General features: G+C 36.4%; 3 protein-coding genes across 4 annotated transcripts; 2 read left to right on the top strand and 1 right to left on the bottom strand.

Annotated features, from left to right (window-relative positions):
- The first annotated feature begins 5,418 nt into the window (after positions 1-5,418).
- LOC145626614 (uncharacterized) lies at positions 5,419-7,122 on the top strand. Of its 2 annotated transcripts, XM_081679076.1 has the most exons (4): positions 5,419-5,607; positions 6,286-6,503; positions 6,622-6,740; positions 6,811-7,122. In XM_081679076.1, the coding sequence occupies exons 1-4, from the start codon at positions 5,521-5,523 to the stop codon at positions 6,825-6,827; spliced, it is 441 nt and encodes a 146-aa protein (XP_081535202.1). In that variant the 5' UTR covers positions 5,419-5,520; the 3' UTR covers positions 6,828-7,122. The 2 variants fall into 2 exon arrangements, with proteins under 2 accessions (XP_081535202.1, XP_081535201.1); XM_081679075.1 differs by having other exon boundaries at positions 5,423-5,607; positions 6,622-7,122.
- LOC145626613 (uncharacterized) lies at positions 7,104-9,149 on the bottom strand. The gene is made up of 3 exons (XM_081679074.1): positions 9,029-9,149; positions 8,188-8,384; positions 7,104-7,911 (listed from the first exon to the last, which is right to left on the bottom strand). The coding sequence occupies exons 1-3, from the start codon at positions 9,122-9,124 to the stop codon at positions 7,602-7,604; spliced, it is 603 nt and encodes a 200-aa protein (XP_081535200.1). The 5' UTR covers positions 9,125-9,149; the 3' UTR covers positions 7,104-7,601.
- A 2,665-nt stretch (positions 9,150-11,814) lies between these two features.
- LOC145627595 (protein NUCLEOLAR COMPLEX ASSOCIATED 4-like) lies at positions 11,815-17,439 on the top strand. Its single transcript, XM_081679962.1, has 15 exons — positions 11,815-12,064; positions 12,398-12,490; positions 12,578-12,651; positions 13,100-13,161; positions 13,272-13,308; positions 14,068-14,230; positions 14,387-14,563; positions 15,006-15,086; positions 15,212-15,270; positions 15,380-15,554; positions 15,619-15,792; positions 15,912-16,050; positions 16,207-16,264; positions 16,371-16,476; positions 16,797-17,439. Exons 1-15 carry the CDS (start codon positions 11,894-11,896, stop codon positions 16,908-16,910), a joined length of 1,683 nt encoding a protein of 560 aa, XP_081536088.1. The 5' UTR covers positions 11,815-11,893; the 3' UTR covers positions 16,911-17,439.
- The last annotated feature ends 7,980 nt before the right edge of the window (positions 17,440-25,419 follow it).

The raw sequence follows: 25,419 nt of genomic DNA, 5'->3' as shown, positions 1-25,419 counted from the left end.
GATCAACTGAACTTCAAAAGTCCTCAGCTTTGCAATAACTGATTTGATCTTGGCAAGGTAGGCTATCATCTAGGGCTCTTTGGCCTCGTGATTGCCACCAATCTGATATGCAACTAGCTGAGAGTCTGTCTTCAGAAAAACATGTTCGACTTTCAGCGAGATGCACAATTCTAGGCCGGCGATTGTCGCCTCATATTCAGCCTCATTGTTCGAAGCTTTGAAAGAAAATTTCAGTGCATACTCGAAGGACTTGCCTTCGGGAGAGGTTATAACCACCCCCACCCCCGAACCATTTACGGTGGAGGATCCATCCGTGAAAATGGTCCAGGTTTTCTTTTCATCATCTAGCGTCTCTTGGTACGAGCATTCGGCCAGGAAGTCCGCTAGAGCTTGAGCCTTTATAGCTGCTCTCGGCTGGTAGCAGATGCTGAATTCCGTGAGCTCAAAAGCCCATTTGGCCAGCCTACCAGATTTTTCAACTTTGCTAAGAACTTTTTCCAGCGACTGATCAGTCAGGATCACTATCTGATGGCAATCGAAATAGGGTCTTAACTTCTGAGCAGCTACCACCACTGCATAAGCAACTTTTTCGAGTAAGGGGTAGTGGGTCTCGGCATCCGTCAAAGTGTGGCTGACGAAGTAGATCGGTTGCTGAATTTTATTTTCTTCCCTCAGCAGCACTGTACTGATGGTTGCTGGGCTAAAAGCCACATATAAGTACAAGGACTCTCCCTCTATTGGGCTAGCCAGTGTCGGAAGTTGAGCTAAATGCTCCCGGAGCTGCTTAAAGGCTTCCCTTTGCTCGTCCTCCCAAACGAGCTCTTTTGTTTTTGGGAGTTTCAGGGCTTTGAAGAAAGGTAACCCCTTATCCGAGGCCCTGGAGATGAACCTCGAGAGGGCTGCCATTCTTCCGGTGATCCGCTAAACATCCCTCTTTGTTTTCGGCTCGGGGAGATCGAGCGCTGCCTGCACCTTAGCGAGATTGGCATCAATCCCTCTTTTGCTGACCATGAACCCAAGGAATTTCCCTGACTTCACGCCGAAGACACACTTCTTCGGATTCAGCTTCATTTGATGTTTTCTTAGAGTGGCGAAAGTTTCCGCCAGGTCCTTAACATGGTCTTCATCTTTTTTTCTTTTGACGATAGAGTCGTCAACATAGACTTCCATGTTTCGGCCTTTTTAATCGGCGAAAACTTGGTCCACCAGCCTTTGATATGTTGCCCCCGCATTTTTCAATCCGAAGGGCATCATTTTGTAATTGTACACCCCGGCGTTTGTGACGAATGTCGTCTTTGCTCGGTCGTCGTGGTGCATGAAGATCTGATGATACCCAGAAAATGCGTCCATGAAACTAAGCAAGGCATGGCCGCTTGTCGAGTCGACTAGCTGATCGATCCTCGGCAAAGGATAGAAATCCTTCGGACAGGCCTTATTTAGGTCCGTGAAGTCAACGCACATTCTCCAGGTGCCATTTTCCTTCTGAACCATCACCGCATTGGCCAGCCATACTGGATACTGACAGGGTTCGATGAAGCCTGCATCCAGTAATTTTTTGACTTCGGCAGTGATGTCTCGGTTCTTATTTGCGGAGTAATTCCGCTTCTTGTGCTTAATTGGCCGACATGTAGGGTCGACGTTAAGCTTATGAGAGATGAGGTATGGGCTTATCCCGGGCATGTCAGTTGCCGAGAAAGCAAACACATCTCGGTTGTCCCGAAGGAGTTGGATGAGCTCAACGCGGACTCTCGGATCAAGATCCAGCCCGATTGTAACACATTTTTCAGCGTTTCCCTCGGTCAACTCGACCGTTTTGGTCTGCTGGTCCAGCTCCATTGTTGTAAGGCTGGACTCTTCATTTTCTGGCCTACTGTCTATATCAGCGAGAGTTCCATACTTTTTCTTTTTCGGCTGGCTTTCTGAGTCTTTCGGCTCAGATGAAGAGCTAGTCTTTTCTTTTCCTGGCCCTTTTTCTTTGGCCAGGTCTCCTTAAGTCGAAGTACTTAGGCCTTTCGACTTCTTCGTGCTTGGCTCTCTTTCTTTCTCCTCCTCATCCTCGTCGTCATCTTATGCACGACTAGTGGATGGCTTGAGGTAGTTGCACCTTCGGGCCTCCTTTTGGCTGCCCTCGATTCTTTCGGGATAGCCAGCATCCGAAAGATAGATCATGAGCTGGTGGTATGTCGAGACTACCCCTTGAATCTCGTGAATTATGGGTCTCCCCATGATCACGTTGTACACTGAAGGAGCGTAGATGACCAGAAATTCAGTCATGACGTTCCTGGCTGCTTCATCACAGCCGATGGTGACAAGAAGTGTTACCTTCCCGTCTGGATAAGTTGAGGCCCCATTAAATCCGGATACCGGGTAAGGTACCGGCGTAAGGTGCTTGGGCTTCAGCTTAATTTGGTTATAGGCCTTTCGGAACAAAATGTTTGCTCCGCTGCCACCGTCAACAAGGACTTTGCTGACGTCGTGGTTGGCCACCGTGGCAATGATCACCAGCGGGTCCTCGTGAGGGTACGTCACCCCCCCGGCAGTCAGCGGATGTGAACGTCATGTTCGACACCGGTGATTGGGGCGGCTAAATGCTTGCGTTGTTTACTTGATGGGTCAGAGCCCTGAGGTGGCGCTTGTGCTCCCTCCGAGAACATACTCCTCCCGAGATAACATGAATTGGAGGGAATTTTCTTTCCGCATTTTTGCTGTTCTTTCGGGGGAAGTCGAGTTCCTGCCGAGGGTCTTTTTCGAACCTCTCAGCCTCTTTTTTCTCGCGGTGATCCGCGATGTATTTTTTCAAGTAACCTTTCCGGACCATATCCTCGATTTGGTCCTTCAGCTGGATACATTCTTCAGTGTTGTGCCCCGGTGATTCATGGAACTCACACCACTGATTTTTATTTTTGCGCTGATACCACTCTGGGAGCGATCTCGGCTTCCTGTAACTCTGCTCCTCCTTTGTCACACTGTAGATTTTAGCGCGCGGAAGGGCTAGCGGAGTATAGGATTCATATCTTCCCGTGAAAAGAGCGGATTTTTCCTTCTTTGGCTCGTTGGCCGAAGACTGTTCCGAGGCTTTCGCCTTTCCCTTTGCCTTCTAGCCTTGGCCTTCAGACAATTGTTTTTTCTTCCCACCCCCAGATTGAGGTTGGGATTTTGTTTTGTTCCATTCTTCAGCTCGGATAAACTTATCCGAAGCGTTCAGAGTTTCCTCCATGGTCTGCGGGGGATGCATGACCATGAAGTCTAGGAACTTCCCTGGTTGAAGGTCGTTCTGTATTGCAAAGACGGCTAGCCCTTGATCCAGCTGGGAAACGCTGGATGACTCGTTGCTAAAACGAGTCAAGTAATCCCGGAGACTTTCGATCTCCCCTTGATGCAGGCCCATGAGCTCTGCAGTGGTTTTCTCTCGGCGATTTTCCGTGGAGAATTTGCTCTTAAACTTGGTGGACAGGTTGTCCCACCCCGTTATAGAGCCTTCCTTCACTCCCTTGGAGATCCACGCTTACGCGACCCGCTTGAGAGTGGTGGGAAAATATTTGCACCAGGTCGCTTCGGACCTGGGGCAAAGGTGCATGTGCCCCTCGTAAGAGGCAATATGGTCCTTTGGGTCCAAAGTTCCATCATATGTAATGTGCGACGGGATTTTAACCGTCGGCACATGCTCTTCCAGAATCCATTGTTCGAATGGAGAGCTGGTGGGAAGCATCACGGCCTTGCCCTTGTTCCTGGCCAAAGGGACCGCGCTCTGCCCTCACAAAGAGGTAAGAGTGGTTTTCGTCCCTGGCTGGGAAGTTCGGGCCTCAGCTACAGGGAATGAGAGGCGGCTATGCACACTCCGTTCCCTGCCGCCGAGTCGGTCGAGAGCGCTTCGGCGGACAGTCTCTGGCCGAGAGGCAGAGCTGCTACTTTTATGAGTCTCTGGCCAAGAGGTAGAGGGTTCCTTGAAGAAGTGAGGGTTCTTTTTTCTCTCTTTCTCCGCCCTCCAAGTGTCCTCTTCCCATTCTGCCAACTCCTTGAATGAGGGGGGTTTCTCCCCCTCCTAGTCGATCTTTCTCCGCTGATGCCTGGTTTGCGGAGGAGTTCGGTCATGAGGTGGGGGCATGTTCTGAGCCTTCACAGCTTCCATGAACACCGCCAATGCTCTCCCCACCTCTTTCGAGCTGGGCCCCGTTAAAGGGGTCCTCGGCTGAGTGTGAGAGTGAGAGTGAGAGCGGATGCTCAGAGGTCTGCTCCGAGGCACTGATTGAGTCCTGTGATCGGACTGGTTATCATTGTTAGACCGAGAGGGCTCGGCCTATGATGAGATTGAATTATGGGAGAAAGGGAATCCTCCCGGTATGCCTCTCCCGAGCTGGCACCCTTGGAAGAGTTCCGCTCCGGAAAAGGCGATGGTGTAGAAGTAGGAGGATCCGTGGGCCTTTCACCTACTCCCTGAATTGCTCGCTTGTTCTTGCGATTCTTAGCCATTGATACTAAGATTCTGGTAGGACGACTTTGATTGGCTTAAAGATTTTTTTGAAAGTCTTCCCCACAGACGACGCCAAATTGTTTCGGGTGAAAACAATGAGACCTAGCTAGCCGAAGGTCCTAAGATGTGGATGAAGACTGACTCGGTTCAAATGATGCTGGGCCGAGGGTTTCCTGCACAGCAAGCACACGTAAACTGGCCTCGGGGGTGGTTCCGAAGAAGGCCCCTTCGATGCCAAAGTCAAATAGTGTGCAGAGAGAGAAAGCTATGCAAGAGAATTAATGCTTGAGGCTTGAATGTGAATGAATGATAAATGATGTAATTGAAGGCTTTTATACCTTAGCATGACAAGGAAAATGGACGGGCTGGACATCACATGGGCTGACCATGATAACTTGGGCCGTTGGCTTGATATTGACTTGGCAAATTGGAGGCTTGGGCCTTGACCTTGGCTTGGATTAAATCATTTTATGACTAGGCCCAATTGGGCTTAATTGGACCCCAAACACATGGTATTATTTTTTTTTTTTTTTTTACGAAAGAGTTAATCAATTTAGCAAAGCCCTGATAAATATTTTAATTAAATGCAGTTAACAAAACATATGTTAAAATACCTTGCCAACCGTTAGTGCAACATGTACTGATGTACGGTGTGCTATAAAAAAAAATAAAAAAAATAAAAAATAAAAACCTTAGCAGGACAGTCTTCGAAATATCATGGTATGTTGTTAAGTTGAGTGGTTTTATTGGTTCGTACAAATGGTTTATTAGATTTATTATTTTAAATTAAAATAAATGAAGTCAAATAAAGTCTTCTCTAAAATCATAAAGACAAAATACCCAAGCCACTTGGTACTTGATTATTTTATCAACCGTTAAATCAAGTCAAACGAAGTATACTCTATAAACATGAAAACAATTATTATACCCACTTGTTAATTGACTATTTAGTTTTGCTGGACCTTTTGTATTTAAGTACGTACTCCGTAGTTAAACGTGAGTTGTGAGTTTCTCAGAAGTTTGAGAAATTAGCTTAGAGAGAGCAAATTATGGGCAATTGTGAGGGCTATACAGTGCTATTGATCGGCTTGTTAGCCGTTGGTCTTGCCATTGCCGCCGAGTGGACAAAGGTTAAGGTTAGTTCGTTTTCCTTATCCTCTCACAAATCCGTTATTTAAAATAATAAAAATCATTTAGTAAAATATTTATCAAATTCTAGAGATTTATTGGTTGTAAACTTGTAATGGGTACAAAAATAATTGGTGAGTAAAATTTACCAAACGTGTATTTTGATATTCAAATTTACACTTCGCATTTGTAAAGAATGTTTGACAAATTTTGTCTACAGCTGTACTAATAGTATTAAGTCAAACTAACACCTGCCACATATTTTACCCTTATACTACCTCCGTTCTTGTATTAATGACTTATTTAACTTTTACACTACTTACATCTCCTTTTTTTTTACCATCTTTAGTGATTTATACAACAACAAAGTTTTAATCACAAAATGATTTGAGTTTAGCTAACATGAATGGTCCTGATCTTTTAGTAAGTTATATGTAAATAAAAACATGTGTGAAATTTTGTTAGAATGGTATTTTTAAAAATTTATTAATACCTAAATTTTATAATTTTTACTTGTAGAAATTTGAAGCTATTAATAGCTCAAGTTATACATTAGCAAACGTAATAATTGAAACATATCATGTAAAAAAGAACGTAAGAAATATCAAACATAAAATCAAATTATCAACCTAGATATATTTTTGTTTAGAAATTTGGTTAATCTTATATGCTGCAATAATATGCAGTCAAATGAAGTGATCCTGACGAATTCGGTAAATCGTTATGGGCGTCGTTATTGTGAGTATCCAAGACATCGAGATTGGCAATTCGCAGCAGCAGCAGCAATGCTCGCGTTTTTCAACATCAAGTTTATATTTTATATAAACTACTCTGCTTTCTTTGATTATAAGTATAGAACTTCCAAACTGCCCGTCACTGCTATCATCTATATCGTTATTTCCGGGTAATCTTCAGTACTCATGCTATGTTTTGTAATGATCGATTAAGGTCGAAAGTAACAAAATCGTTTGTTTTTAATTTAGTTATCTAAATCTTGGGTTGGTGTCTAATAAATTGAATAGGTTGGCATCATATTCCGGGGTCAGTACACTCGTTTTAGGTGCTGCATTTAGCAGAAACCAAACGAATCAAGATTCGCCGTCTAATTGCAGAGTGTTCAGCAACGGTTTCTACATATCGGGTATCGTTTTGCTGCTTATGGCTTGTGGCTTTGGTGTAATGTCTTATGGCTATTTGTCCGGCGATTGCAGGGTGTGGAAATGGGTAAGGCAACGCTGGATCGACCGGATATAAGTAAGAGTGTCCATATCGTATGAAATTGTAAACACTGTATTTTGATTAATCACTTTGCGAACCATTGCTAGACAATTTAATACGGAGTATATTGTAAACAAACTTCATTTGAACAACTATGTAGCCGGCTGGGCGAGCTTAATCAAACTGGTTTATCCAAGAACATGTTTGTATTTAGTTTAGTCCATTTGTGTATTTAGTTTATAACATGTTGTAATGAATGATTTCCTACCTTCAATTAAGATGCAAAGTATTACTAGTCATAAGAATTGTTGAGTGGTACAAGTGTACAACCAATGCAACCAATAAACTTTTGAAATTTGTTTTATTTCTTTAAAAAACCGTCTTCTTAATTTGATCGCATCAGATAAACCACTTTGATACATAATTAATCTATTTCCCCCTCTTTAACCTTAAAAAAAAAAAAAAAAAAAAGAGATAAACCATTAGACTTTGTTGTGGCTTTGATATGTGCCAAGTCAACAATGTAAAGATATGTTCTTAAATAAATCAAATGATTATTATACAATTCAATATTTTTTACACATTACAATCACAAATTATGCAATTCCACTCTAGACTTTTTATTAGATAATAAACAAATACAATAAACCTAGGTCCCTAGTCTTGCCTTCACACCCAGATACAAAACTTTTTTAATTTAGAAGTACCTTTAATCTATATTACTACGTATTAGAAATTTAGAACATGATCCCAAACTCCACAAAGAAAATACGTTACTAATATTTCAAACAGCATATTGTACCGGTCGTGGCTTAGGGTTCGAGTTTGTAGAGGCGGTATCAAACTGAGGATTACCCATAGCAATGCCGCCCCCTTGAGGTGGAACCGTTGCTGGTACTTGTTCACGACGTTGCTTTGTTGACGCACAATAGGAGCATAGGCCAAAAATACATGCCACAAGTGCCAAACCGCCACCGGAGGCAAACACACCCGGTTTTACATAGTAGCATAACCCGGTTGAACTGAGATACTCTTGACGAGTGCTCAGATTAGCAGCTGCTACTAGGATACCAATTCCTATGATAGAAGCAATACTGTACGTAACAAATGAACAAATGAATTAATTAGAGAAAGTTTATATTATATATCTATAAGGCTATTAAAAAATGTGATATGGTATTATTCAATTGAAATATCTAAATTACCCTTCATATTTTATATTTTAAAAATGGCTGGTAAATGTGTTTTAGATATTTAAAGCACGTGTCACGTTCATACAGTATACAGATGAGTTATATATGGGATTCATATATTTGTAATTTGTACATAAGTTAAAGTTACACAATTAAAGAAAGTGAATATGTACATACCATGAGATGATAAAGAAAAAGATGGCTCCGGCGGATTGAGTATTGCTAGATGTGTTTCTGTTGCAGCAAGCGCATCGAGTAATAGAACTAGTAATAATAAGGACGGCAAGTAAGAGTATGGCTGCAACGTATCCAAGTATGTTAGCTGGACTGCTAGGGTAGTCGCAACCAAATCCCGTTATAACTATGTCAGACACCTTATAATAACCATCATTATTAAAAAAATAATTAATAGGTTACAAAGTTACAATAAGAGTTTGAGCTTAACTCCAAGTCGTTTTTATTTTGTGCTCAATAATTTTTTTTTTCTATATGAATAAAAAGTTAAACACACATTTTTATATGTGGTTGGTCACACCGTGTAGCCAACCATCGACCAACCATCAAATTTAAATATAAGTAAATTTGAATAGTTTACGTATCTTGATTTTGAAAACCAAAAATGTTTTTAATAAAAACCTCATTCTTACAGCCTTACTTGACCAATATCTATTTTTCACTCTTACTACCCTTAAGAAAATAATTTAACTCAGTTTTAATCTTTCAAACATAACTTTGTTTTTCACTTTTGATAAACAAACTTATATTTGTGCACCTCTAAAGGCTCTAATCAATAAAAATGCACTAGTTAAAAGTTTTTTTTAAGGTACATGTTTGCAAAAAAAAAAAAAAATTGACTTTTATTTGCAAACAAAACGATTATTAATTTCCTTTAATTTAAAGCAACAGTACAATTTGGCATGGAAATTGATATGATATGCAATATCAAAAGCCAATATATAAATTATTAAATTATACTCGTATTACAAAATGGGCAAGATAATCTAATTACAAATTGTACCTTAATCTTAGTGGCCTCAGCAGCAAAACCAAGACCAGCAGCAACGAAACCTAGGATGCCCAAAAGTATGCATACCACAATATTGGCCTCTCCCATGTTGACCTCTCTTATTAGCTTGGTGTGTTTTCCTGATCACCTTAATTGCTTTCTTTATATACTAAAAAATAACTTGTTTTATATATTATTTTTGATAAAAAATAAGAATGTAGAATAGTCAAAGTCGGTTTTGAGTTGTCTTCATCTATACATAATTACCAAATTCATTCTATATCTCTTTCAATTATTTCAATTTCGCTTTCGACGCTTTGTATATGTTACACAAATTTTTTTAATAATTAGTTGAGGACCAAGTGTAATTATGTTTCATATAGGTCTTATGTATAACAGGTATGAGGTATCAGTATATGATATGTGTATCACCTGAAATTTTTTTTTTTAAAAAAAATAATAATAATAATCAAGCATTTATTTATAAAGTAGACTATTATTCGATTCACAAACTCTTATATGTGGCTGATCATATCGTGTGACTAGTCATTATATGGGTTCCATCGTTAGTGCTATAGGGGTTACTCAGTCAGTTTTATAGGTGTTACTTTATTAATGTAATAGGGGTTATTTGGTGAGTATTATAAGGATTAATTACTCGGTTAGGGGTATAAGAATAACTTTGTTAATTTACAAGCGGCCACAGGGTGTGGCCAAACGTACACAAGATATGCTATGATCCGATTTGGTTAGTCTAAACTTATCTTAATGACTATATAATAAACACCTTGTACCAACTAATTATGCTTATAAAGTTAACTTGTTAATATTTTCTTTCAATATACAGCATGCCTTGGCATGTTCATCCTTATCTTACTCCCTTTCATGTAGCTTGCATGCAAGTCATTATCATGTAGAATTGTAAGCTAATATATATAATTTCAACAAATGTGGGTTGCGCCTGCACATTGGTTGGCGGTTGCAGCTGGTAATAGGAATGTCCTTTTCTGAACCTTTTAGTTTGTTTTGTTGTTAAGTTTGTTTATTTCTTAGTTCTATTTGTTTAAAAAACAAATCATTTTTTTATGCTTATACTATTCCATTAGATTTAATAAATTATTATATATTAGTAATATGTGGAATAATACACCTTAGTTACAACTGCTCAAGTGCACAATTTTAGTTTAAAAAAATATTCATGCGACCAACTGAATCAACGTTTGAAGATTATTAGTCATACAAACCATTGAAAGTTGAAACATTTTACTTTTTCGTTTATTATGATTTGGCCTGGCCATAGTTGGGTTGAAATACCAACATGATGACTATTCATAAAGCCCATATTGGCCCATTCCAAGTCATAGTGCACAATAAGTGTTTATCATGATTTGGCCATAGTTGGGTTGAAATACCAACATGATGACTAGTTTAGTTAGTTCAATTCTTGATGGGTGGTATTCATTTTGATTTTTGAATACTAAACACCCCTAAGGTCAATATTGAACACCCCTAAGAGGAAATTCAATAAGAACTTTTAATTAAGAAAGAAATGTGTGATACTGACATTTTTGAGAAATGAGGAAGCAAAAAGGTTAACCAAATGCGATACTGACAATAGAAATGTGCGATAGTGACAATAGAAGGTGCAAATTTATCAGCGGCAATAAATATTATAACTATCCAATATAATCTAATTCATGAATACAAAAGCCTTTGAAATATAATAAAATTTCATAGAGGTGGTAAGAAATTAAAGAAGATTATAGAATAACCGTTTTTCTTCCCTTACAAGGGAATTTGTCTTGTGACCTTACCTTAAATTAAAATTTAAAAAATTATTTATTGGACCGACTCGACCCATTTTCAATTGGGGCGGGTCAAGGCTTATAATAAAGCTCCAACCCATGTATACTATATACTAAATAATCACCAAATTGGACACTTGGCACAATTATATGAAAAAAAATTCCCTCCAAAATACTATTTTATTATTCTTTTTTTTTTTCTAAAAAAAAATAAAAAATTATATCCAAAAAATTTGAAATTATTTTAACATAAAAAATATTAATGTAGCATACAGGAATTTTAAGGATATATTGTTTAAAAAAAATAAAAAATTAAGGATATATATTAAGGAAAATGTTGAAAATATAAACACTTATTACACTAATTTACGCGTGTTTTTGTCATGAATTCCTAATTTTATACAATTTTCAAGAGTAAATTTAATGATTATATATAGCTCTTAAATTAGCACTACATATAACATTACCCATTTATTAAATTAACTTTTTTGAAAATTACATAAGACAACATTAAGGACTTGTTCTCATTGACTGAACTGAACTGAACTAAATATTTTATAAGAGAAGGAAATTAAAAGCTGAACTGAACTGAACTGGATTTCAACGTATGAGAAGTAAATGTATGTGCATTTGCACAGGGCCAAAACAAGTTGAACCAACCTATAACTCCATCACTTCCTCAGTCCTCACGTTCACGTATCACGTATCACGGTATCAGTGTACCAAATGTATTTTTGACGCAGGTCTAAGGCTTTATAATTGTATCCCCATTGACGCAGTTAAGCTTCTGTTTCTTTCTGTAATCATCAATTCATCATATCAATTTCACAATCTAGGGTTTAATTTAATTTGATTGTCATTATATCAATTTCACAATCTAGGATTCGAAATTCTGAACTATTGTTTCTAATTCCTAAGATTATGAATGATCATAACCAGCCAAAAAAGAATTTTGAGCCTAATTGATAATTGAATCAACTACCCCTTAAAATTATACGAGTATGATTTTTCGAGATAATATAATTAATTGAAATTTGGTTGTCAATGTATTACAGAACCTTTGAAGGTGAAGATGGTACTGAAACGATGCGGCGTAAACAAGAAGAGGAAGGCGGAACCCAATGTGTCACTCGAAGAACTCAGCGACCTTCTAGCATCGTCAACTGAAAACGAAAGTCTGAAGAAAGGAAGCATCGAAATCCTGTTAAATTACATCACCCCACAATCCAACCCTGAATTTGTAGTTGAGTTCACAATTCCCATTTTTGATTGATTCTAAACTTATATTTCGATATCAATTTGATGGGGGTGATTGTTGATTTGGAGTACTTATAAATTTATATACATACACTCGGGTGCACGGTGTACCTAACTAAATCAAAGTTTGTTTTTGTTCTTAGTTTGATGATTAAATAATCAATAATCATCCAAGTGAGTCAAAATTATTGTTAAATGTACCGTGTATTCTGGTGTATATATAAATTTCTCAAAAAAATATAGTTTTTTTAGGTCAAACATGAACTATGATCACCTCTAGAATTTGTAAATTTTATGACAAAGGCTGTTATGTTTATAGATGGCTGTTTTGGATGAGATAATGGAGTTTGTGAAGCTTAAGAAAAAAGGAGAGTTCTATTTTGATCTCTACCAAAGCTTAATTCAAGCTCTAGTAAGTGATAAGAATACAATTGTGCTTTCGAAATGCCCACTAAATTTAGTACCTTTGTTAATGCCATATGATATAATTGACTCTCAGGTTTATTCTCCATTGGAAGTTGACTTGTTTCTTGATTCTTTAGCATCAAACTACTTCAAGTACATTGATGTACGGTATGAGACCGCCTTTTCCCATGTTTGTTTCTTCTTTTGTTACTACTGCTTTATCATTGATTGTAACAACATTTACACTTTGGTTAAATTTTGTATAATTTTCTTTTATCCTATATTGAGTTGGCTTTAGACTTTGATTGACTGTAGTTTGGAGGATTGTGTGGGTGAAACTAAAAAGTTGAGCATCTGTTTACTTGGTACTAGTACAAATTTTATGTGTTTGATATGGCTCTTATTTGACACGGCTATTTTGATGAAAATTTTTCCCGAGTATGTACCAGAAAAGAGTGTCTAAGTGTCTTACCCATGTCCGTGTGTTGAAGATTCTTGAGGTGAAATAATGAAGAGTCCGAGTAACTTAGAATAGATCTACCAAGCATTTCTAGTATTTGTGCATGATCTTCTTGTGTTTTTCCATATACTCACAATACAAAACATTTTGCTGCAGCTATTTTACCTTAATGAGTGTGGAGAAGACATGTAATACACTTGACAAAAGGATAATTTCAGGTACTTTTAGTTGATTCTCGTTGTGGTTTACTTTCTTCTTCTGCTTTCCACCATCTTTCGTCTAGAAATCCTTGATACAATTTCCAAGCTCCTTTACCTAATTTTTATAGGTAAATGTACGACTGAAGGAGATGGCCTACAAGCAAGGTCGGTCTGTTTTTACTCTTGCTACTCTTGTCAATCGTTTCTCTTCTTTTACTTGGCTCTATAAGGTCATCAATATGTACACGTCTTGCCATCTCATTTGCTGACAACTTTGATTAAGTATTGCAGTCTCATTCTCTGTGTATGTTTTGTGGTTGACTAGTTTATAATTCAGTTAACTAATAAAGTCTCATATTTTTACTTGTGATCTGGGGAAGATGTTGGTTTGTGACTTGTCACGTGAGGAAGGGTTACGCTTATGCTCTGGTTCATCTGTTCATACATCTTGCTGGATGGTATAATAGTTATGGGTGATGAGGTGGTCTTTGTGTTATTTTAAGCCTCTGAAATTACATCTTTTTTCTGCTTTTACTCCGCCTTATACATAGAATTACTTATTCTTCTTTGAGCTTAATGCTTTCTTTGTAATGTTGATTGATACTTGAAGGGAGTGTGTCTCCTAAGTAATGGTTGTGGTGTCACAAGGCAGGATATTTTGGTAGGGTTTTTTGGGTTCTTGGGGAAGCAGTTTGGTTAATTACAGCTTCAATTAAAGAAATCTAGACATGTCATTAAAGGCTTGCAATAGCATTTTTGTCGAACTGTAGCTTAGCAATTTGTTGTTGTTTGTGTGTGTGTGTGTGTGTGTGACAACCAAATATTAGTCTCTAGAAAGTACAAACTTTCAAGAATTACCAATTCTTGGCCTGAGGTTTGCTTTTAATTTGGTTCTGACTTTCATTATATTTTGTGTTTGAACAGCCTAGATCACTCAATAAACAAGATCCACTTCATCCTTACACACATTCCTCCATTAGGTGACTCAGATACCGACTTTGAAGTGTGGAGCGACGGTCAGTACCTTTGTGAAATGATATCTCTTCTATTTTTTGGATTTATTTTATTTTTAATTCTCTGGATTATTGTCTCTTGATTCTTCAATTTCTTTGTCTTTGCATCGAAATGAAAAGTGTCATTTGCCTATCATATTGGGGACTTATGAGTTGGGGATTTGTGGGCAGTGTCATACTGTCAACTTTGTCTTCCTGTTCTGTTTCGCCTTCTGCCTGTTGCTATATAGAAGTGTTTTATTTCTCAAGTTATTTTCCTTGTCTCTCTTGCTGCTCTTAAATCTAAATATGTTGTCTTTATTCACACCATATCAGGCTTTTGGTCTAAAGAAGGCAATTCTCAGGAGAGTCCTAAGTGTAAAGAAAGGAGAGGTGGCCAGGAGGAAAAAGATAAATCTGCTAAAAAGGTTAGTGGTGCTTTGTTTGTTCATGCTTTTATTGGGTATGTTGTGGAGATGATTAAAAGGAGGAATCATGAGAAAATCAAATGTGTGTGAGTCAGTGAGTGCACCATCTCGTCTGATATCCAAGAATGAGAGGCATAAGCTCTTGTGTGCTTGCATACTGGGCACCAAATTTTTGTGTACCAGACCATGTTAAACCTTCTGTCCACTAATTAATATTCATCACATGCAACAATGGGAATAAAGAGTTTTTAAAACTTCAATTTGTACTTATTTATTCTTGCATTTTTATTAATATGCATTAATCCCGAGTTTTAGTTCACCTTTTCCTGTAACAAGTATTTGTTATGATCTGTAGTGAGCATGACATTCTTCTGTATCATGTTACATTATATGTTGCAGTTTGTTTTCAACTGTTGTATTCTTGTATATTGATGTCTTCCAGAGAGTAAAGCTGAAGCTGAAGTTTACCAAGGCTTGGATGTCATTCCTTAAGTTACCACTTTCGGTTGAGGTCTACAAGGAGGTAAGGCTGCCTGCACTACATGTTTGCTCTGTATTCATAGTTTAGCAGTTGGCATATTGAGCTGTGCTTGTTTGAAATCTGGACCAATCACCTGAAAATAATGTTTTTTTAAAAAAAATGGTCAGGTACTTGTCAAATTGCCTCAGGCTGTCATTCCTTATTTGTCCAAGCCCGAGATGCTATGGTGATTTTATAGTGCAGTCTCTTCTTTCCTATATATATTGCTCCATCCTTCATTTTCTGTAAATTCTTTTTCTTTGTATAGTTTTGATTTGTTTTCTGCTGGCTTTCAGTGACTTCTTAACAAGATCCTATGACGTTGGCGGAGTTGTCAGTGTAATGGCTCTGAGTGGAGTCTTTGTTCTCATGACACAGCATGGTATAGAATACCCTGACTTCTACCAGAAGCTATATTCACTTTTAATACCATCTGTATTTATGGCAAGACATCGTGCTAAATTTTTTGAGGTGAGGCTAGGCACTTTTGTGGACTTGATTCTGTAAATTTTGTTTTATTGACTTGTATATGTAGCTGTTGGATGTCTGTTTGAAATCCCCGCTTCTTCCAGCATATTTGGCTGCTGCTTTTGCAAAGAAGTTGTGCCGACTGTCTCTTGTAGTACCTCCTTCTGGGGCACTGGTTATCATAGCACTGGTCTACAATCTTTTGCGCAGACATCCATCAATTAATTTTTTAGTTCATCAGGTAAGGTCTCTATTCTATTGCCTATATTTATGTTTTTGTGAAATGGTCAATATAATGCTCATGCTTGATGAAGTCTTTGTTTGATTAGCTTCTCGACCATTTATTAACTTCTATTTCAGTGTCTGTCACAGGAATCCCATGGAGAAACTTACAGTGCTGATGGTAATGTTGTTGTTGCCTCTGACATTATCGGAGGAAAGCAAGGGGTTGATGTTTTCAATGATGACGAAAGTGATCCTTTAAAATCAAATGCAATGAGTAAGCATCTCCGACCATGTTGTGATCAGAACTTTGGTTACATTAGTGATCCATCTTTGTTTTTTCGGAACAATGTTTATGTTCTTATTCTACATCAATATAGATAGCTTTATGCATATAATTTTATCCATTTAGTAACAATTGTACTTGGCACAGGGAGTTCTCTTTGGGAGATTGATACACTTCGCCACCATTATTGTTGTCCTGTTTCGAGGTATATATATGATATTACTACCAATTCAGTATACAAGGTATTTACGTGTATTTAGACATTTAGTTGTCTAATATAACTAATAACTTGTTCTGCTGCTTTTCTGTAGATTTGTTTTGTCACTAGAAAATGATTTGACTGTAAGAGATAAAACTACAGAAATGAAGGTTTCTGACTTCAGTTCTGCTTCATATTCTACAATATTCAAGGAAGAGGTAATATACAGATACTTAAGAGTTTAATTGGTAACTCTTTACTTATTCAAATGTCTCATTTAGAAAATAGAATGCCTTCCTTAAAAATGTTGAAATAAAGATGTGTCTTGTTGATGACTTTGAAAAATTCCTTAAGATGATTTTTTTGTTTCTCATGTCATACCAAAATTTAGTTCCTAAAGATCTAGAATGCTTACCTTAAGGGCTGGCTGGAATGTGAGGTTGTAAATCGAATTTTTGGCTATAAATATGATATCAGATCATCTTACTTATGAAAGTTTTCATCTCACATGTTGGACTGGTGACTTTTTCAAATGCAGATGAGACGAAGGGTAAAACTAGATCGTATGGCAAAGACAACACCAACACCAACATCCACATCCTTGTTTTCTGAGTCGGAATTTCCCGGTTGGACTTTCAACTGCGAAGGTTGAAAGTTTTGTAATCGAATCACCGTAGTTTGTGTAAGCTAAATTTTGTCCCAAGGTTGGTAAATTTACGTGGAACTGGTGAAGCTAAGGATGAACTGGAGAGTAGAATAACTTAGTTTTAATTAGTCTTGAATTATATTGACATTGTATATATTGCTACATTTTATCTATTTATTTATTTTTCATTTTATTTCAAAATGTTTTTTACTAGCTGGCCGTTTGTAAAAAGGCCAGCTGCATAGTGCATAGGTCTAATGAGTAGCAACTATATATCATACTTAAAATAAAAATTAAATTTGCTTAGCCAGAAATATTATATTGTATCAATCAAAAGGCTTGTTCACATTTACTGAACTGAACTGATTGAAGCTGAACTGAATTGAACAGAATAGAAGTGAAATGAATATTTTATGAGAGAAGGAAATTAGGAACGGAGCTGAATTAAACTGATTGGAGCTTAACTGAATTGAACTGAAGCTGAAGTTAACAGACCTTAAAGTGTATAAACTAAAAAGGAAAAAAATTAAATAAATAACCAAAATATGAACTGTAGTAAAATGAAGTCGTAGAATTGAATCTCTCTATTTTATTTATGTAGTAGTTTTTTTTTTTTTTTGGTGCAAATGTAGTAGTTTATTTATGTAGTAGTTAAAAGAGAGGAATGAATCAATCTGGAAAAAAAATAAAAATAAAATCATTATTTACACTTGGTCATAAATATATAACTAATTGATAACGACGGATTCCCTATTAATTCCCCATATAAACAAATTTTGTTTATCTAGGGGTATAATTGTCTTCAAGTACCAGTAGAGGGGTATATGCGTCTTTTCATGTAGTAGTTGAGGGGTACATGTATAATTTCCTCACCAAACAGTAAAAGCAAAAGACAAACAGTAATTGGACAGTTCACCAAAAGTACTGAATAAATGACCCTGCTTTTTCAATATATTTACAAAAATGTTATCAGATTAACAAAAATTCGTTATACAGATTAACTTGAATTTTCCCATTGATAACAATTGGTAAAATTTTTAAATAGTAATTTGGAACATCGATTTTTAGTTGGTCATCATGGCATGTGGTGCATTCTAATCAACCTTTTAAACTTTAATTTATCACATTTTTACTCTGTTAATGTTATTAAATATAGGAAAATTTGTCTAAAAGGTAATTATATGTTTACCTTTTTTTGAAAAAGGATATGTCTTATATGTTCAAAGTGGTGAAAAAGGTCCTTATAAGTTACTTTTGTCGTGAGGAGGGACCTTGACATCGGAATATGACCGCTGACTTCACTTTTCCGGCATTGACCAACATATAATATGCACGTGATGTTTTAAAATTGTCATTCCCTTCTTTTTTTTCTCTTGATTTTAAGGAAAGAGAATGGATTTTGAGATAAAATTTGGGGATAGTAAGAGAGAAAATGTGAAAACGTGGGGAAATAATGAACGAAAAGGTCTTTTTAAAACATCACGTGTCACGTGAGTGATGGTCAACACCGGAAAAGTAAATTCAATGGTCATATTCCGATGTCAAGGTCCCTCCTCACAACAAAAGTGACTTATAAGGCCTTTTTTCACCACTTTGAACATATAAGGTCCTTCTTCACAAAAAAGTGAATATATAAGTACCTTTCTAACAAATTTATCTTAAATATACAGAGTCTTTTGTTAGTACCGATAGAATTCTGTACTTATTTGTATTAGGATGATAACATTTGAATACAATTTAACATCAACAAGTTCGTATTATTAGAATCATCAATAGCTCGAGTTATTTAAGGTTGAGGATTATTCGTCTGGTATACTATTCGCGCCCCTGGTATATTGGATCCACAACAATGTGGGCTAAGTGCGTGGCTGCTGTTGCCAATATTTAAGCGGTACAAAATTGATAATCATGCTTAATTACGGTGGGACATCGGCTGCGGTAGGCACGTTCACTAATTGCGCTGCCATTGCATAGCTTAAGCGAATAAACAAAGCTCAAATAGATCTAACCATCAATTTAGACTGGTCAAACCAAATAATTAATCATTCATAGTTTAGTTAATTTTCTATTGCCAATAGTTTTTTTTATCTAATTTTGAAATTTAACTAAACTTTTAAATTTACATATATATAAGTAGATGTGGTCATAAGCCATGTTTAAACCCGCTATTTTGAATTAAAAAAAATGACTAATTTTTAAGCCAATATCGAGCCCTGCCTAATTTTTTACACATCTAACATTTGAACAGCCTAAAACCCAAAATTATTTCAGAATCATAGGGTTAGCATTGAAATCGGGCCCAAAAATCTTCCCCAACCCAACATATTTCAAGTCGGGCCAATTTTGATCAAGTAAGATACCCCGTAATATGATATCACATAATGAGATATTGTTAGATGCGTAATATTCAAACCAAATAACTTTATTTATGATCATATCATTTTTGAAAAACGCTAAACATATTATAAACCATTTCTGAAATGAGCCACACATAATTATAACCATAATTATATCACACTCATACCAGTGCAACTATGAATTCTCTTCTAAATCTCCTGAATTTAATTCTATCAGCCATAATTATATTACAATATTATACAAGTACAATTACGAATTCTCTTCGAAATCTCCTGGATTTGATTCTTATACACCACTTATCAAGTAAATTATTACGTTCCCACTTGACATTAATAATTGTTGTACTATACGTAAATTATTTTAATTAGTCAATAGTCAACATTTTGTGTGTATATATTTACGTGTTAAACAACATAGCAAACTATATATAAACCTTCAATATTCATCATTCTTGTGGATTACTTCAAAGTTCAAACCACTTCAATTCAACAGAAAAATAACGACCAAATTCCTTTAGCTTTCTCTAGCTTTATCCCTTAAGCATGCAATTCTTAGCTTTGGTTCTTGTTGCCGTAGAAATCATCATCTGCTTCTTAATCTACTTTGGTTGTGTCTACATTCGCCGGAGTCGGGAACAATGTAAGCAACGAGCAAGCACCGATGATCCGAATAATGCCGGGTCCAACAGTCACACATGCGGCACCAAGAACATTTTGGTGTTTGTCCCTTACTCTGCCGTAAAAACGTTCCTAGGGAAATCGACCGTGATGAGTTTGACATGTACAAACTGTCTTAGAGTAATCAAGGACGAAGATGAAACGCTGCGTTTGATTCCCACGTGTGGTCACGTGTACCACACCATGTGTTTGGTGGATCCTTGCTCGCCTTCATGCCCATTTTGTCAGGCCCAACCTAAGTCGGATGGGCCTGACTCGAAACTCGAGGGTGGTGAAGGCGAGGAGGTGTTGGAAATAAAGGTGGTAGAGGAGAAAATGATGAGGTTGTCGGAAGAAGTAACCAAGAAATTGATACTTCATGCAAAGTTGGTATTACCAACAGGGAAACTTTGTTCACCCACTCAATTCTTAAGCTAAAAACACAATTATTTGTACATATTCTGTGGTGTGCTTGCAAAATGCATGCAAATTATCACCCGAAAATTCTTTAGTCATGTTACTAATATTATTAATTGATATATGCTTTTATGCTAATACTAATTGATATGTTATCATTTAATCTTAACCGTTTGGTATATATTGATTACATTCGAAATTACTTTAATTACTAGAAAATTATCATGTAGTATGTACTCAAATCAAGAGTAATTTCATGCTATAAACGGAGTATTAGCGCATATCAATTAACGGTCAGCTTATAAAAAGGAACATATATATATACTGAGTATAAATTATACTTTAGCGGGGCATTTAGTAGGAGGGATGAGATTAAGTGGGATAAAAAGGTGGAATTAATAGATACGATAAGGATAAAAAGAGTGTATTCCATTGTTTGATTAGATTGAAATAACTAATAAAAATACAAAAATACCCTTACTATCCTTTCTTCACCCTCTTTTTCTTTTATTAAGGGTAATAATGTCTTTTACCCATTAAATTAGTCCTCATCCCTTATACCACCCCCCTTAGTTACTAATTTGGAGAGATAACTCCCTTTTTTATCCACATCCTATCCCCCTTTATAATCCCCATCCCTCTAAACAAACAAAAGATTTGTTTAATTCCTCATCTTTTATCCCTCTAAACTAATACCCCGTAGATAGTTATTATAGCCAAGAGCTATTTCTCAGAAATTAAACTACATATATTTGAAGCTCAACATGCTTTGTAATTGGTGTTGCACTATATAACTAGAAATAATTATTTTTTATTGAACAAATTAAAAGTACACAACTATGGCACATGCAATTAAGATCAGTTAGGAAGTATACTACAAAAACAAGAAATGACTCACACAATGATGTTATAATGGTAGTCTGTTAATTGATGCACAAGTACACAACTATGGCACGAGCTTCATGTTAGAAACTACGTACACTACAAAGCAACAAGATCAAATAACACACATTGCAAATATTTTATAATATTGGTTTATCTATACATCTAACCTCTTATCGAATTACTAAATATATTTAAGAGCTAAAGTCCACATTATTAATGTTGAACTTTTCCTACTAGAGTGCTAGATGAGATGACCATATCAAGCCGTTTAATTCGAATAGTTTGCTGCATTACATACACTTGAACTCTTCAATACTTATTAAGTTATTATCAATGTTGGTGTGCTATTTGTTTTGTATCACAACAGATCAAGGAGGAGTTCAGTATTATTTATTTGTTGTCTCCAATATACATATTAATTGTTGTTTCGTATCTTTAATATAGTTTATTTGAAGTCAAAGTGGACTATACTTCGTGTATCCTAACTAATTAGTTGAGAGTACATAATAATAACTTAATAAATATATATATGACAAAATTTTGTCACAACATCTTGTAATTTAACTAGCTAGAAAGGCAAACTAGTGTATTTAATATATTCTTCACTTTGAATAATCTCATTCTTCAACTCAAAATTTACAAACGAACTATCATCTCACGAACAAGACCAAGAGAAATTTCTTTTCCACTAGTTATCATAATTTATTTGATGACTACCTTGAATAGTTGCATGTGTACGTCTATCACCTTCTTAGCTACTTACTTTATTTTATTTCTTCATCTGCTCCCTTTTTTTTTTTTTGACAATGAAAAGTAGCACAAAAGTTATATATAGCTTTGGTTGTTATCTTAAAGTTCATTTTTTGTTTTTGTCCTAATCTACTTTGCTCGTGCAAAGCCTACCCTGGAAACGATCATAGGGGGTGTTTGGTTCATCAAGTTAAATGAATTGGTATAGAATCTCATACTAGAGAGGTATGGATTCTAAAACCCATACTAGTTCAAAGTTGTTTGGTTTTATTGTTGAAATGAATTCTATCCTTTATTAATAAAATTAATTGTGAATCTTAGAGTGAGGGATGTGTATGGGATTCCACAGGTATGAGGGGAGGGGAGTTAAAACCCCTTGGATACTATGAGATTCCATTACTAAAAACCTCAACCAAAATTCTAACTTCATTCCAACTCATTCCATATGATCCAACCAAATGACGCATTACAGTGTTTTTTTTGGGCTATACCTAGTTAATTGCCCAGATAAACATAATCTAGGGGTATAATTGTCTTTTCAAGTACCAGTGGAGGGGTACTGTAGGCGTCGCTCGAAGTGCGCCTACGTTAAAAAGCATGTTGTGAATATGCTTGGCACTCATAGGAAGTGGGAATTGACATAATACGATTAGGGACAAGGAAAGTAGGGAGCCGCCAACAAGTTTTTAAGGAACTTGTAAACCGTTCACGGATCATAAAAAGGCAACCATGATAAGGGACAACGATAGGCAACAACGATTGACCCGTGAAGGTTACACCCCATTCATAATCCATGAGATTATTAACTCCATATGGTTCGGAACCACGAAAGGAGGATCGGGGATGATGGTACGAAGTGAGTCATGGAGTCACATTCGCCCGTATTGGCCTCTACTCGATTCTTATAGTGAAAAACATTCCTGTGATCTCAAAGGCATACAAACAATAATTCAATTCGCTCCAAACTATTATTTAACTAAATTGGTTGAATATTAATGCACACATTATTCTAAAATATTGGTGATCACTTCAATTAATAACAAGATTAAAAAGGATCCTAAACCGGTTGTCCAAATTATCTTATTAGACGTGATTTTCAATTACATAATCCCTTTAAACATGCAATATGGTGATCATAAATATAATAAAATAAACATTAATATTGGAAGCAATTCAACAATAATAGCGTTAGTCAAATCAAATATGAAATTAACCTAATCATGATACTAGCAATATAAAAATAAAATAAGTAATTAAATTAATTAATTACTCACATTTCGCGCGTTCCTTTAAATTGCTACATCATGAATAAATTGTTAGTAACTTCAATAAAAATAATAAAGTAAATGAAAATTAAATTAAATAAAAAGTAGAATTGATTTGATCCAAACCCTCAGTTATTTGTACCTTTCACGCCTTGGTTTAAGGACGGAACCTCGGGTTAAGTATAGACTCCTTGGAGTGCTTAGGGGAATTATTATGGAAGAATAAGGAGGCTAGAAATTAGGTTAAAGAGAGAGAAGAGAATGATTTTTGGTGCAAGGTGAGAGAGAATGATTATTGCTGCCCCGAACTGCAGAAAGGAGGGGGGTATTTATAGGGAAAATGTGCAGAGGGAACACACGGAACCCTAAAAAGATAAAAACCCTAAAAAAGGCTACCGCGACACGGTCAGACTATACCGTGACACGGTCAGACTCTACCGTGTCACGGGGAAAAATAGAGTGACGCGGGAAATATTTGACCTACGGGAGTAAAAACGTGTGAAGGGATTACGCGGAAAAAACACGGAGTTGTCCCGTGTCACAGCACTAGCACCGTGACACGGGAATTCCTACCGTGACATGGCACTAATTCCCGTGTGGCGGCACAGTTCCCCGTGACTCGGGAAAGTTTTAAGCACCGTGACACGACAGCAACCCACCGTGACACGGCAGAAAACGCCGTGACGCGGCAAAGTCCACCGTGTCACGGCATATGGCGCCGGGTCACGGTACTTATGCCAAGTCACGGGGCACTAAAAAACATGAAAATGCCCTCCAAATTACCGTGTCACGGGAATTCCGTGCCACGTCAGATCTTACCGCGTCGCGGCATTTTAGCTGCTGCGCGGTAATTCCAGTTTTTTTACCCGTTTTTAAAATCATCATAACTTTTGATCCGTAACTCGGAATAAAGCATATAATATATAATTGGAAAGCTTATCAAGTCTACTTTTCAACCCAATTGGAATCAGGTCAAAATAATTTGTATATTTTAAGATATGGCTGTTTTAGTAGAAGGGTGTCGGTTTTGGGCCGAGTTTAATGTTTTGCTCATATCTTTTCCGTTATAGCTCGGAATTGGGATTATGATATATGGCTGGAAAGCTTATTTAAAGGCCTATCCAACAAAATAATAATTGGATCAAAATTTTATATCCATAAAATCAGTTTCTCTCAGTTTTGCGGTGTGGACACGAAAAGTGGAAAATAGGTTATGGTTTAGGGAAATGAGCTAGAAATTGGATTGGTTCATGAAATATATTGGATAGAACATGGATTTAAGCACTCCAAATATTAAATACTCAACTTGACCAATAATGGCGGTGAAAGGTGTTCATCAACGGGTTTGGTTTTGGGGAGAGATTTTTTAGGTGTCTACAGGTACATGCGTCTTTTCATGTACTAGTTGAGGGGTACATGTGTAATTTCCTTACCAAACAGTAAAAGTAAGTTGCAAACAGTAATTGAACATCTCATCAAAAGTACTGAATAAATAATCACGCTTTTTAAATATATTTACAAAAATGTCACTAGATTAACAAAACATCGATTATCTGGCTGATAAATTTGTATTTGCCCTTTTTTTTTTACCAAAAACTTGCTTGGAAAGAAGTACTTTACGTGCGTCTTGTTGAATTTAATAAGAACGAGGTGAAGATTTTACCTCAAAACTATTTGGCAATGAGGGGAGTAATCCTTAGCCTTATAAAGTAGACACGACTTTCGCTTTTCTTTAATAATGTGGTATACATATCACAATAATTCGCTTTACTTTTATACTATTTCAATGTGGGATCCTATTGTTCCTATAGTGAGTGAGATCGGGTTTAACTCACGTACGGGTTTGCTCATGGGCTCAACATAATTGACCATATAGCTTGCATTAGCTTAAGTTTTTTGGGGTTGAATCAGATTAGATCCCGAGGGTACAGTGAAGTCAAGGCCAAGGTTAAGGTTGAGGTTAATTAATTAAGGTTGCGGATGAGGATGTTTAGAATTAAAATACTCCCTCTATTTAAAATTATATGTCTCATTTTGACTTTTTTGCACTATTCACATAAGAAATATTATAGAGATGTGGTGCTTGTTAGAATCGTCTTAATGTATAGTTTCCATATATCAACTTCATATATATAATTTACATTATTGATGATAAAATATTGCCTCCCTTTTTTTTCAGTTGAC

The sequence above is a fragment of the Chenopodium album genome, chromosome 4, assembly GCF_948465745.1.
Source record: "Chenopodium album chromosome 4, dcCheAlbu1.1, whole genome shotgun sequence".
NCBI lineage: Eukaryota > Viridiplantae > Streptophyta > Magnoliopsida > Caryophyllales > Amaranthaceae > Chenopodium > Chenopodium album.
The sequence above is the reverse complement of the archived record's forward strand: the minus strand, read 5'-3'. Positions and strand labels throughout refer to the sequence as shown.

Bases quoted from the DNA above. Each gene is read 5' to 3' on its own strand.
- LOC145626614 (XM_081679075.1), top strand. From the start codon at position 5,521: ATGGGCAATTGTGAGGGCTATACAGTGCTATTGATCGGCTTGTTAGCC. The intron at 5,608-6,285 runs GTTAGTTCGTTT...AATAATATGCAG, and splicing joins CCGAGTGGACAAAGGTTAAG to TCAAATGAAGTGATCCTGAC. The intron at 6,504-6,621 runs GTAATCTTCAGT...TAAATTGAATAG, and splicing joins ATCTATATCGTTATTTCCGG to GTTGGCATCATATTCCGGGG.
- LOC145626613 (XM_081679074.1), bottom strand. From the start codon at position 9,124: ATGGGAGAGGCCAATATTGTGGTATGCATACTTTTGGGCATCCTAGGT. The intron at 8,385-9,028 runs GTACAATTTGTA...GGTTATTATAAG, and splicing joins CTGAGGCCACTAAGATTAAG to GTGTCTGACATAGTTATAAC. The intron at 7,912-8,187 runs GTATGTACATAT...TGTTACGTACAG, and splicing joins TTTTTCTTTATCATCTCATG to TATTGCTTCTATCATAGGAA.
- LOC145627595 (XM_081679962.1), top strand. From the start codon at position 11,894: ATGGTACTGAAACGATGCGGCGTAAACAAGAAGAGGAAGGCGGAACCC. The intron at 12,652-13,099 runs GTATGAGACCGC...ATTTTGCTGCAG, and splicing joins TTCAAGTACATTGATGTACG to CTATTTTACCTTAATGAGTG. The intron at 13,309-14,067 runs GTCGGTCTGTTT...GTGTTTGAACAG, and splicing joins GGAGATGGCCTACAAGCAAG to CCTAGATCACTCAATAAACA.